Source organism: Oreochromis aureus, linkage group 4, assembly GCF_013358895.1.
Source record: "Oreochromis aureus strain Israel breed Guangdong linkage group 4, ZZ_aureus, whole genome shotgun sequence".
NCBI lineage: Eukaryota > Metazoa > Chordata > Actinopteri > Cichliformes > Cichlidae > Oreochromis > Oreochromis aureus.
In genome coordinates, this window is record NC_052945.1 from 24,966,553 (window position 1) to 24,978,376 (window position 11,824).

The following is an 11,824-nucleotide window of genomic DNA, read 5'->3' on the forward strand; positions in this document are numbered from 1 at the left end:
TGGCGTCACGTCCGGGCTTGCGCAGAAGACGAGAAGCGTAGAAGGAGCTTCCCATAGAGAAAATCCGGATCGATGCTTTAGACAGTATCGCAGAATAATCATCGCTGTGTTTGATAGTTCAGCGGGTTTCCAGCCATGGAGTTGTCTGAAATACTGTACAACAAAGCGGAGTACATTGAGACGGTACTGTGTGGGATTTTAATCACCGCTGTTTAAGCTAACGTAGCCTGCTATCTGTCCAAGCAGAAAGTGAACGGGGCGTTGGGCGGAGAGCAGAGACGGTTGTTTGTGTTCATTTATGTGGACAGAAACAGATACGATCGTTCACACGATTATTAACCGTTGTTATTGTTCTATTTCAGGCTTCTGGCAACAAAGTGAGCAGACAGTCGGTACTATGTGGGAGTCAAAACATAGTCTTGAGCGGCAAAGTAAGGAAAACACACACCTGGAAATGACACTGTGAATAGAGACTGTCCAGCTGTGCTAAAGCTTAGTCTTTGGATGTTCTCTCTTGCAGACTATTGTTATGAATGACTGCATCATCAGGGGGGACCTTGCTAACGTCAGGGTGGGCAGACACTGCGTGGTGAAAAGCCGGAGTGTTATTCGACCACCTTTCAAAAAGTTCAGCAAAGGGTAAAGTATCTTGGACACACGTTCAGGCCAGCCATCTGCTTTCATGTTCTAGATAAAGATGAAGATGCTTTGAGATTGTTTTTAATTATCGTCACTCAAAATATATTTAAAGTCACTGTACAAATGAATAAAGGAGAGAATATGGTAAGCAGAAAAAGCATATCGTCTCATCACTGCCCTGTCGCCCCCTGCAGGGTGGCTTTCTTCCCGCTGCACATTGGAGACCACGTCTTCATCGAGGAGGACTGCGTGGTCAACGCAGCACAGATTGGTTCCTACGTCCACATTGGGAAGAACTGTGTCATAGTGAGTGAAATAAAATCTCACACACGCACACAGCTAGCTCCTCGGCAGTGAAAGGACATCGCTGTGAAGGGAGAGAATAAACAGAAAGCATGTCTTTATTGCCTGTGGTGAACCAGTCACATGGCAGTCATGCAACATTCTGCTGGCAGTTGAAGGCTGAATTAATAAACAAAAAACATAAGCTGGCATTTTTTTTTTTACACTGTTGATTTGGATCACAAAAATAGGGGAATTCACTTAATTACAAATTAGTCATTAATTTGTGGTGAGATGGACAGGGAGGTGCAAAGATCCAGCCCACTGGCAGTCCAACCAGGCCACAGAGACCCCTACAGTTTTAGTGGGCTTTTATAGAGTTCTCAGGTATCCAGGTCATGGTAGTCTAAGGAGCTTGGAAAGAAAGTGACTGGATGGTCTACGCTCAACCTGAGTGAAAGTGCATTACTCTGTGGCAGATGTTTAAATTTCTTTTTCCCATTATGTGTGCAGGGTCGCCGTTGTGTGCTAAAGGATTGCTGTAAGATCTTAGACAACACCGTGCTTCCTCCTGAGACAGTGGTGCCACCTTTCACCGTCTTCTCTGGATGCCCAGGTGAGCAAAACGCACACAACTAATCAATAGACCAGCATCTTTCTATTTTTCTGTCTTCGTTCTCCTAGCTGTCTGGTCTTTAGCTGCGTTTGTCTTGCTCTCTCTCAGGTCTGTTTTCAGGAGAGCTCCCAGAGTGTACACAGGACCTCATGATTGATGTAACCAAGAGTTACTACCAGAAGTTCATGCCCCTCAGCCAGATATGAGTCCCGCTCTTAAACTCTCAGCCAGGACCTCTACCTTTGTTCAGCCAGCCACACGTTGGGGGCTCTCATCAGACTCTTAAGAGCTCACCTTTTATCTGTCATCGACCCGAGGCCTTGAGTTTAATTTCCCAAGAAAAAAACTTCATGTATTAAAGTCAGATTCAGCTGCACAAAGCTACCATGTGTTGGCTGCTCCAAATTTCAGAGAAATAAAATGAAATCCCATTAGATGTCATTCTGATGCTTTGCCCTGTCACTGCATCACGGAGAAAAACTCGAGGACTACCGTGTGGCCTCTGATCATCGCCGTCTTTACCCGATGGCTCTCTTAGAGCAGCTGCAGATGAGGATGAAGAGGTGGAGGAGCTACGAAGGACGCAAGAACACGGCTTTTAATATTGAACACCCACGGACCAAACACTAGCAACACTAGTCCTTTGAGGATGTTGGCTGAACGTGCGTATCATTCATATCAGCAGAAGACACATTAATTTTACTGTGGCTGTAATTTTCTTCTTTGTTTGCTTTTTTTTGTTCCTTGCTGGCCATTGAAAACTGTTTAAGTATTTAATATTGTTTTTATGTTTGGAGGACGGCCCTTTTTGCTTCGCTTCTGCCGTTTTCTGTGAGACAACATCAGAAATAGTGAAGCATATGAATAAATGTAAATGACTGAAAACCCTACAAATGTCTCAAAGGTGTTAACTTTATCTGGGAGCATTTACTTTGGATTATATGATAGTTTTTGACCACAGTAATGTTATTTATTTACTGATGTTTCTGAGAAAGCACGTGCAATCTGCAGATTTAGAATCTGCTATGGTTTCCTGCTGATCATCTATTAAAATGGGCGTCAAACTTAAGGCCCGGGTGCCAGAATTGGCCCAGTAAAGACTTTAATCTGGCCTACTGGACTGCTTTGGAAATGCAAAGGAGAGCATATATTTTAGACTTTCAACTGTATTTTTATCAGTTTTACAGCTTTCTTTCATATTACACCAACATAATTAAGTAATAAATGGTTACATTACAGACAAGTTCCTCTTTTTTTAGTTTATAATATAAAAACTACTTTTTTTGTTTTAAATTAAAAAAGGCATTTTTTGTCATGTATATAAACTGAGACGCACTGTTGAATATTGCCTTGATGCCACTGATCTAATAGAAGTTTTTATTCTACCGCTGTCCTCTGGCTCCCCCTAGTGGTTTGTATCCAGTGGCTTTTTATGTGTGAAGTTTCAGGGACTCCTCTGGTCATTATTGCTTTATTAAACCAAGAAAGCAGGAAGAGACTCAGGAAATGACCCAGGGTGGACTTTAACCCAGGTAGCTGCATATTTCTCACAGCACGCAAGTCATCTGTTCAACCTGGTGAGCTAAATGACAAGTTAACAAAGCTGTTGACATTTGACTAACAGAAACATTTCTAAGTTTCCAAACTTTTAACACCGTTAATCTGCTCCTCATTTGTGCTTGAGAAGAAAAAACAGTTTCGATACTTTATTTACTGACGAAGTTAAAGAACTGCAACCTGACAGGGAAAATGTAGCAATCAGTTTGACGTAAAGATCATCAGAAGCAGAAGAGCTGTGCTGCTGTGAAACGTGACTAAAACAGAACACACCGTTTAGAACAGGAAATGGCCCAAAGAGGCCTCACTGCCCGTTTTTAACTTTGATAATGTTTTGTCTTTAGTCACATTTTACAGCATCTTCTTTCTGAAAGCGTTGTCCTTATTTTTTAAAATGAAACATAGCCAATCCGATTGCGATTCAATGGTTTTATTTCCTTTACAATGTGAACCACATATATCATACCAACAATTAAATGTTCAGTATATAGATTAGCCATTTATTACCTTTTTAAACAAATAAGAAACAGCTGATGATAGTGTTGGCTCCAGAGACTTTGTGGCATGAGTCAGCCTGATGAAACAATGTTGATGAAGGCTGCGACTGGCTCAGGGAAGAAACAGAAAACATAGGGTGACCCCAAACTGATCTGAAGAGGGGGAGCGGGGGTCAACTCTGCAGGTTTAACAGTGGGACTTCAAAGACGGCACAATCCTGCTCTTATCAAACTCTTTAGTCAAACCTTTGGGAAGAAGACATCCTGTGATAGGCTCAATCTTTAAGTGCTTTTCCTGTCAGCACACACACTTCCCTGTAACTGACATGACGTGCAACAGAAACAGCAGGCGGGTGAAGCTACTAGTTTGTAGCCGAACGCCTCGTTTCGTCTCAGAAACAATGCTACCAATGCCAAAGTGGAGTGTTAGACACAGAACAGTGAGCCAAAGCGTCTAAGAGAAGAAAACTAGAACATTTCGAAATGCATTCCTTTGCTTTAATGAAGAGCGCGTGGACAAGCAGACCAGTCAGTCCTCAGGAGCTACACCACCTAAAATAAAATAAAAAATGTAAATACTTTTTTTTTTTTTGCCAGATCCTGCAAAATTGATACCTAGAGGTTGAACTGCACCAGACCTGAAATGTGACTTTACGGCACATTTATCTGTTCAAGAATCGAGGTTGGGTCCTATGTTAAGATTATTCACCGAGTCAGTGATGGCTGAAGCAGCTCAGCTTATCAGATACATATTGCCATTTTAACCCCACCTCCCCTCCGCCCTCTGCAGGCAAAGCTGAGCTGTTAAATACCAAGTTTACATTTTGAGTCTCAGCGGTTTCAGAGATCCAGGACTTTGACAGATCGTCAAACATCACCCGGGTTCTTTTTCCTTTACTGAAAAGCCTGAAATCATAGGAACATAAAAGTCAACCTAAAGCACAAAATGAAATCGGTGACCGGAATTTAAGTAAAGAAAAAAAAGAAAAGAAAAAACCTGGCATGCTTTATACAACTAAATAAAGGCCACTTCACAGGCCATAAAATGTGAAAGGGAGAGAACTGGAGTCAACGTGAGGAACAAACTGAGAAGAAAGCAGGAAACATTAACACCACACTGGTCACTTCCTGTGGGTAGTACAGGTAGAACAGCTCACTGTATCATTAACATGGCAGGGCTGGTTTAATACTGAGACAACTCAAGATTTCTTTCATCATTTACACCCACAAACATGCTCAGGTTTAGCTCTGATAACATCACGTTCATATTGCTTTGCTTTACCCCTTTTATTGACTCATGTGCCATTAATGTCTCCTGTTCTGCTCCCTCACTGAATGTTGGAAGTAAACAACGATTTTAGGAATGAAACTCAACCCCATGTTACTTCGTTCTGTACCAAGTTTAAAAAAAGCAAAACAAAAAACAAACCCATCCACATTTTATTAATGCACACACCCCTTTCACAAAATACAGACAGCATCCATCTTCCCATCCGACACGCTGGTCCAGTTACCTCGTGTGCGCCGGGTGGCATGTTTTGTGGTTGTTTTTGAGTGTGCCACCATTCCTAAAGCCTAAAAAGTTGAGTTCCGTTTTTTCTTCCAATATCTTACGTCATTTGTCAAACAGGGAAGGTCTAAGTCTCTGCAACGTGTTCAAATAATTTTGAAGAAGTGACAAAAATCAAGTGAGTGCAAGAGCTCCTGTTTTATTTCTAAGCATCCCACACTTAAAACTCTCTTCCACAAAGGCGGCGCCGAGCCAGTTTTTCCTGGGAAACTGCCCACGTTTTTAATCAAGTTAGAGGACTAAATGTTATTGAGCATCTCGAAAAGCACGGTGGACACAGAATCTGAGGACTGCCATCGGCACGAGTGGTTCTCATTTTGATGAGCGGTGCTGTGGTGCCTGGCATGATTAGATCAGCACCGCCATTTGTAGAAAAGAGGTGAATGTAGTGTGTGGACAACTCATAGGGGTGCACGGTTAGGGCCGGACAAAGGTACAGCTGGAATAAAAATGGAAGAGCCGATTTATTTGCATGAGTCAGAAGTGAAAACTAAGTGCAAAAAAATCCTTATTGCAACTCATCAGAATCATCCCACGACCACGGGAAAACAGCAGCTGCTTTCATAAGACTAGAGCAGAGGGGGAAAGAGGCTGTTGGAGAAGCTGCATAAACAAAGAAAATAAAATTCCTTTTCCATTATCCTCAACAGCAAAAACAACAGGAAAAAAAAGTGGGAAAAGAATGGAAAATTCACTTGGCTATAGCTGCTGAAAACAGTGGCAACAAACCTAGAATTTTAACACTGGTGGTTGAAAAACTAAAAACAAAGAAAAGGTGATGGTCTGAAGTACAAATCGAGCCACCGTAGAAGCAGAGCACTTAGCAGAGAATAAAGTCTGAATGTCCAAACACTGACAGCCTGCTGTTGTAGTTAGATGCTGTCAACCTAGTAGCCAGACAAACGGAACTGCTTACAAAGTGGCAGATGAGGCAGCGTGATGCCACACACACACACACACACACACACACACACACGTACTCCTACTAGGCGATTTAGCTCCACCACTGACAGGCTACGCCAACTAAGAGCTGCAATGATGAAGTAACAGAAAGAAGGGTGGGGGTAACGCAGGGGTCAGTCGGGTCCAACGTTTGGCGAGCGACACAATCCACTGAGTGAAGCGATTTGATCATGGCCCTCACTTCCTTATTAAGGTGGTGGGTGAGGATGAGTGAGGTTAAGGGAGGGAAGGGCACAAATGTGTCAAAGATCAAAGTGGCTTTTACTTGTCGAGCAGCACGGAGCGTTATCGCCCCCCTCAAGAACTGTGTGGATCCCAGGATAAGTCGGGAACTTTTTTCGTTGTCTCCTTTCCAGGGCGATGTTTGAGGAATGTGCGACATGGCTTCCTGGTCGCCTGTGCGCACACTCACGCCCACTCGTTAAGTGTTCTTGATTGTAGATCGATGATTTGTAGTAAAAGAGCTGGGAAAGGAGACAAGGACTAGAATTCGAGAGCTTTCAGTCCTCGTTTTCATCTTCAGCCGAAGCATCCAAGTGCGCGTGTCTGTACATCTGCACGTATGTCCCACACGAGCCCATCCATCCCCCCCGCCCCCTCTACTAGCCTTGGCTTTGAAAGCTAACCCACCCACCATCCCCTCCCCTCGCATGTAGGCAGGGGGCAGATCAGATCATCCTGTTGCGTTTGTGCGTTGGGGAGTCTGTGATGACATCACTACATTGGGTGGAGTTTCGTTTCCTGGTTCCTCCCCCCCCTCCGGCAGAGGTGGCGCCAGTAGAGTCCAGATGCAGCGCCATCTCCTCTGAGATGAAAGTGTTTAGGTCGACGTCTTGGAGCCCGTTACGCCTGCTGCGGCACACCGGCCCAGAGCCGGAAGAACCACCTCCGCTCGCACCACCTCCATTACTGCTGCTCCCACTGACATGTGTGGGAGAACCTGGAGCACCGGAGCGCACGCTGATACTCGCCATGGCACCACTCAGACCTGAAGGAGGAGACGAAAGGAGAGGAAGTTTAGCAGCAGGTAGACGTCTACGTCTCATTTACAGCCTCTGATAAGAAGAAAGCTTCCATTAGGCTTATAAAAAAAATAAATAAATAAATAATCAACTCTTTTTACCTTTTAAATGAGTGATGGACAAACTCATTTTTCATAAAAGCCAACTTAAAATTCACATCAAGATACGTGCCCCTCAAAAAGAAGCTCCTCTATCAGCTCCTGATTGCATAGCTATTTCAGCAGAAAGGTGACAGCACTGAGTAATATTGCCATTTTCTCATTTCTAATGCAACAAATAAGATAATTTCAGGCTGAATATCAATTTAAAAAGTAATGAAACACTCAGCATATTGTTCATACTACAAAAACACCAATAGCACATGATCCAATCTGACAGAGATATACAGAAAGAGGCGGCCTCCAGTTAATCACCATGTCCCTAATTTTAACCATGTTAAAATTAATCTGTCAGGCCGGATGATCAAAACAAAATACAAACAGGTGACAAACTGCAATGAACTGAAATGTCATAGACTTCCGTTTCTGTAATCTGACCCAGTCTGACCTCAGATGCACCTTAAATGTGACGCCCGTCAAGTTCTGAGTATTTATTTGTGTTACAGCACAGCAGAAAATACCAGCATATTCAAATGGAACTTAATTATAGAGAGGTGAGTAATAGGAAACAATCTGTCTTTCGATTAGTCAAATAGTGTCTTGCAAACAAATGACAGGAATTGCCCTGGAAAAAAAAAAAGAGAAAAAAAAAAAAAAAAAGCACTTTCACACACCCATGTGGAAAAAATACCCTTATCTCTGAGCCACATGTAGCAGAAGGACAAGCCTCCAATCTCTCACAGGCGTAAACACAGAAGGCCTCTCTCATGAACACATGAGAGGCCTTAAACACAGCAGTGTCTCATATGAAAGACCTCATCTCACAGTCACTGTGGTACATTAACCATTTATCTATCAAACTTAGGAACCAGGAGGTCACACACACATACGTTGACAAGCATAAATAGCGCACACACAAGTTATTTTACATTGTAGCTGCCACCGAGGGGGTGTAAGTCAATTCTGATTCTTTGGTACGAATCCCCACTGGTGTGTCAGCTGTGAGTCAGCCTTGCACTTAAATGTCCTCACCATGCAGTGCTATGGCCTCCCTGAAGGGCTGGAGGTCCGCTTCTACAGATGAGCCAGTCTCAGCTGGTGAATTAGCACGGCTGGGGGCCACCATGGCCAGCCGAGGGTTGGCCCTGCTACTTCTGTGTGGTGGTGCTTTGCCGCATAAAAAGCTGATCAGATCCTCCCTGCGGATGGTTCTCCGGCGCTTTTTCACCCAGGCCAACATGTCCTGCAATCCAGTGCACATTATAAAAAGCTGAGAATTTATGCTTCAAAAGGAAATCTACACTGAAACCCTACAGCGCAACCTGACACGCATCTCCAGAGAAATGTAACTACACGTCGGGTTGACGCAGGCGGCGACTGTTGAGATTGTTTAGTACAGTTACATTTCCAGCTAATTTTTCATTGCATTTTTGAACTTATCAGTGAGAATAACACTCATCATCTCAACATAGGGAATCTTAATCACAGCATCAATATAAGGACTCGCAAATGTCTGCAAATTCCTGGAGGGAGACTGTCAATTCCCTCAGGTCTACTCCAATAGTTTCAACAGAGAAGTGAAAAAACTACAGGGACAAATATGTTTACTCTTTGTTTAAACCCAGGAGGGGAAAAGTCCCAGCATTTTAATTTCTTTCTATCATGTGTGCCACTGCATCTAAAAACACTGGAAGACAACCACATGGTTATTAACACATAATGCACCAGTAAAAGCATAAATGTCAGCAAAGACGTTGGTCACTTAGGGTAGGGAAGGCTACGTCACAGGCTCTGCAGTCGGGCATCTGTTATCAACAAACACTGATCCAGTCTTTTTTTTTTTTTTTTTTTTAAATATCCTGCATTGACCCTGTCGTGCATAGCTAATCTTGGTTTCCTAAACAACAAGCCTATGACAGGAAGCTGTAAAGTCACAATTAGTCACAAGCACAGGAACAAGACCCACCTTATTACGACGTTGGTGTCCTATCTGGATGCCCCGATCGAAGCTTCTCTGATGGGCCTCGACACTCTCTGTGACGGTGAAAGACAACATTAAAATAACAACAGCTGTTCACTATGATATATAACAAAGCCAACCAAATATTTATCTCTATTTAACATTTCTCATGCTGTACCCTATTTAATTATGTATTTAGAAATGGAGATGCTCTACTAAGAGACAGGCTTTGTTTCACTAGTGAATATCTGACATTGTTGTGTGTGTTTGTTTGTTTGTTTTTGGTCCCCTAAACCTTGTGACAAGCTGATCAACACGGGGTTGATCAGCGATAATAACCACTTCTGTTTACCTTTTCATCAGGGGGGACAGATCAAAAACATTTCCCAAAACTAACAAAGTTGCAGCCAGAGTCTACACCACTGGCTTAACGCACAGACACAACAGGAAGTGTAGAACCTGGTAGATCAGTAAGTCCTGCTCAAAGGAACAAGGATTGAGGAGGATGTGGTTGGTTACCTTTGTAAAGGTTGGTGACTGCTGTAGCAGCGTTCTGAAATGGCACCCACAATGAGAGGCCCTGCTGATGGCATACTCTGTCTGCAGGTGAGAGAGGAATAATAAAAAAAAAACACTTGTAATTTAAAGCAAATACCATGGTGTCATACTAGTGGGGTTGAAGTTGAAGATCATTTTCATTCGCCATTTTGTCTTGCATCTACAACTGCAAGGGGGACAGGGTTTGGCATAAAAATAACTGGCAGCCAGCGCTAGATGGCCAGCTTGGCAGCAGCTTGTTTAGCAGGAGAGTGCGGACACACGAACTTAACTGCCCTCTCAGCAGTAAAGTTGCAGAGCCCAGTCAAACACACACTGGTAAAGACTTTAGCCAAACTCCTCTTTCTACGTGCCGGGGATTTATCACGACTGATAAGAGCCAAGCTACAGCAGATTGTAGACAAACCAATATTATCCTCGCCATCTTGTGATTATAACGTTTCGCATCGGCTCAACTTGCCAGCTAGCCGGCTGTTTAAAAAACAAAACAAAGCCAGTGGACACTTATGTGCGGGCTCTTATTTCAACGCGTTTGGGGGACAACGTCTACAACCACTGGATACCGGTGTAGCAGATGTTAACACTGACAGCACACAGCAGACTGTCATCTGGGAATGTCGCGTAGCTACGATTGTTGTTGCCATCGCCATTTTGTAACTAGCCTGGCTAACCTGACGATAGCGGCTGTCAAACTTTAGTGTCAAAGTATTCGCGTTAACTCAAACTACCTCATCCCTTCGTCGATGTGGCACTGTTATTTGGTGCTCGGGGTAACCACACAACGCTAGGTTATAGCTCATAACTCTTTGTCACCAGCTAGCCCGGACTAGCTAGAAAAAAAATGTAGCATTGCAAAATTCACCTGTAAACGATAGTTTCCCCAGTACCCGGCTAGACGAGGAGTTTGCTAAAGAGCTAACTACACTGCCGTTAACGTTAGTTTATAGGGCTCAGTGTACAGTCAGGCTGCTAACAAACAAGCCAGGGGACGATGCAGGCACCGTTAGACGGACAAGCAAAAAGGAGAGCGCTGGGCTGGACCTTTGTATAACTGTGCCACGGCAGTGGCGGAGTTCTGGAAGAGATGCCATAGTTTATCCTGCTCGTTGTCGACGTCCTCCTCGCTCGGCTCCCTCTGCTCCGCTTCGGCCAAACACTGCCGCTCCCATTTTGAGAACCAGTGCTCGGGTCCGTGTTCCTGTATCTCCGAGTCGCCGTCTTCCTTCTTCTCCTCCATTTAATTCGCCAAAAACTCGAGAGAAATTCGATTTTTAGCTTGAAAAGATGGCCGTTTCGACGCCGTCTAAAGAGTTATATGAGGGGAAATCATGAGTACTTTTATGTTTTTGTTATTTTTTTTTCTTTTCTATTTCGTACTACGATACTGCGTCGCCACCTACTCCTGCCATCATAAACCTAGCTAACTATTTTTCCTAGTTGCCGACGTCGGGATATATGCACCACAGACTATCCTGTTATGCATTTCCTCCCGCCCCATTACTCTACATGTCAGCGACAAATGGCTACATGAACGCTGCAGGGTGGGCTCTGGGTCTGGGCACGCAGTTTAATTGGCTTTCAGACACGTCTCTCACACCGCTGACACAAAAGAGGCTCAGTGAAAATTCACTTACTTTAAGTGCTCGTTGGCAAATTTATTAAGCTAGCAAGAGACACGGAACTCAGAGAGCAAACACAAGCACATTATATTATATTATATTATATTATATTATATTATATTATATTATATTATATTATATTATATTATGTTATATTATATTTCATTATATTATATTATTTTATATTATATTATATTATATTATATTATATTATATTATATTAAAGTTGATCATTTCTATAGCTTTAGATATAGTGAATTATCACCTATTAATCTAGGCATATCGTGCAGACTTATAATATATGAACTGTTGTATTGTAAGTATATTAAAAATATATACGTCAACAACAAAAAATAGACTTTTCTAAACCCATGAGCGTTCAAGTTCATTAGACGAAGCCGGATGTAGGACTACATATTTCCACTAGATGGCGCCATTTCATG

At 43.0% G+C, this 11,824-nt stretch overlaps 2 protein-coding genes across 2 annotated transcripts; one reads left to right on the forward strand and one right to left on the reverse strand.

Annotated features, from left to right (window-relative positions):
• The first annotated feature begins 9 nt into the window (after positions 1–9).
• dctn5 (dynactin 5) lies at positions 10–2,427 on the forward strand. Its single transcript, XM_031728525.2, has 6 exons — positions 10–183; positions 363–431; positions 521–639; positions 834–945; positions 1,435–1,537; positions 1,646–2,427. Exons 1-6 carry the CDS (start codon positions 136–138, stop codon positions 1,741–1,743), a joined length of 549 nt encoding a protein of 182 aa, XP_031584385.1. The 5' UTR covers positions 10–135; the 3' UTR covers positions 1,744–2,427.
• Positions 2,428–3,508: 1,081 nt separating this feature from the next.
• c4h16orf72 (chromosome 4 C16orf72 homolog) lies at positions 3,509–11,272 on the reverse strand. Its single transcript, XM_031728526.2, has 5 exons — positions 10,804–11,272; positions 9,724–9,804; positions 9,211–9,278; positions 8,277–8,487; positions 3,509–7,112 (listed from the first exon to the last, which is right to left on the reverse strand). The coding sequence occupies exons 1-5, from the start codon at positions 10,997–10,999 to the stop codon at positions 6,793–6,795; spliced, it is 876 nt and encodes a 291-aa protein (XP_031584386.1). The 5' UTR covers positions 11,000–11,272; the 3' UTR covers positions 3,509–6,792.
• Positions 11,273–11,824: the final 552 nt, after the last annotated feature.

Bases quoted from the DNA above. Each gene is read 5' to 3' on its own strand.
- dctn5 (XM_031728525.2), top strand. From the start codon at position 136: ATGGAGTTGTCTGAAATACTGTACAACAAAGCGGAGTACATTGAGACG. The intron at 640-833 runs GTAAAGTATCTT...CGCCCCCTGCAG, and splicing joins TTCAAAAAGTTCAGCAAAGG to GGTGGCTTTCTTCCCGCTGC. The intron at 946-1,434 runs GTGAGTGAAATA...TTATGTGTGCAG, and splicing joins TTGGGAAGAACTGTGTCATA to GGTCGCCGTTGTGTGCTAAA.
- c4h16orf72 (XM_031728526.2), bottom strand. From the start codon at position 10,999: ATGGAGGAGAAGAAGGAAGACGGCGACTCGGAGATACAGGAACACGGA. The intron at 9,279-9,723 runs GTAACCAACCAC...TCACCGTCACAG, and splicing joins AGTCACCAACCTTTACAAAG to AGAGTGTCGAGGCCCATCAG. The intron at 7,113-8,276 runs GTGAGGACATTT...CTCCTCCTTCAG, and splicing joins GGAGGCCATAGCACTGCATG to GTCTGAGTGGTGCCATGGCG.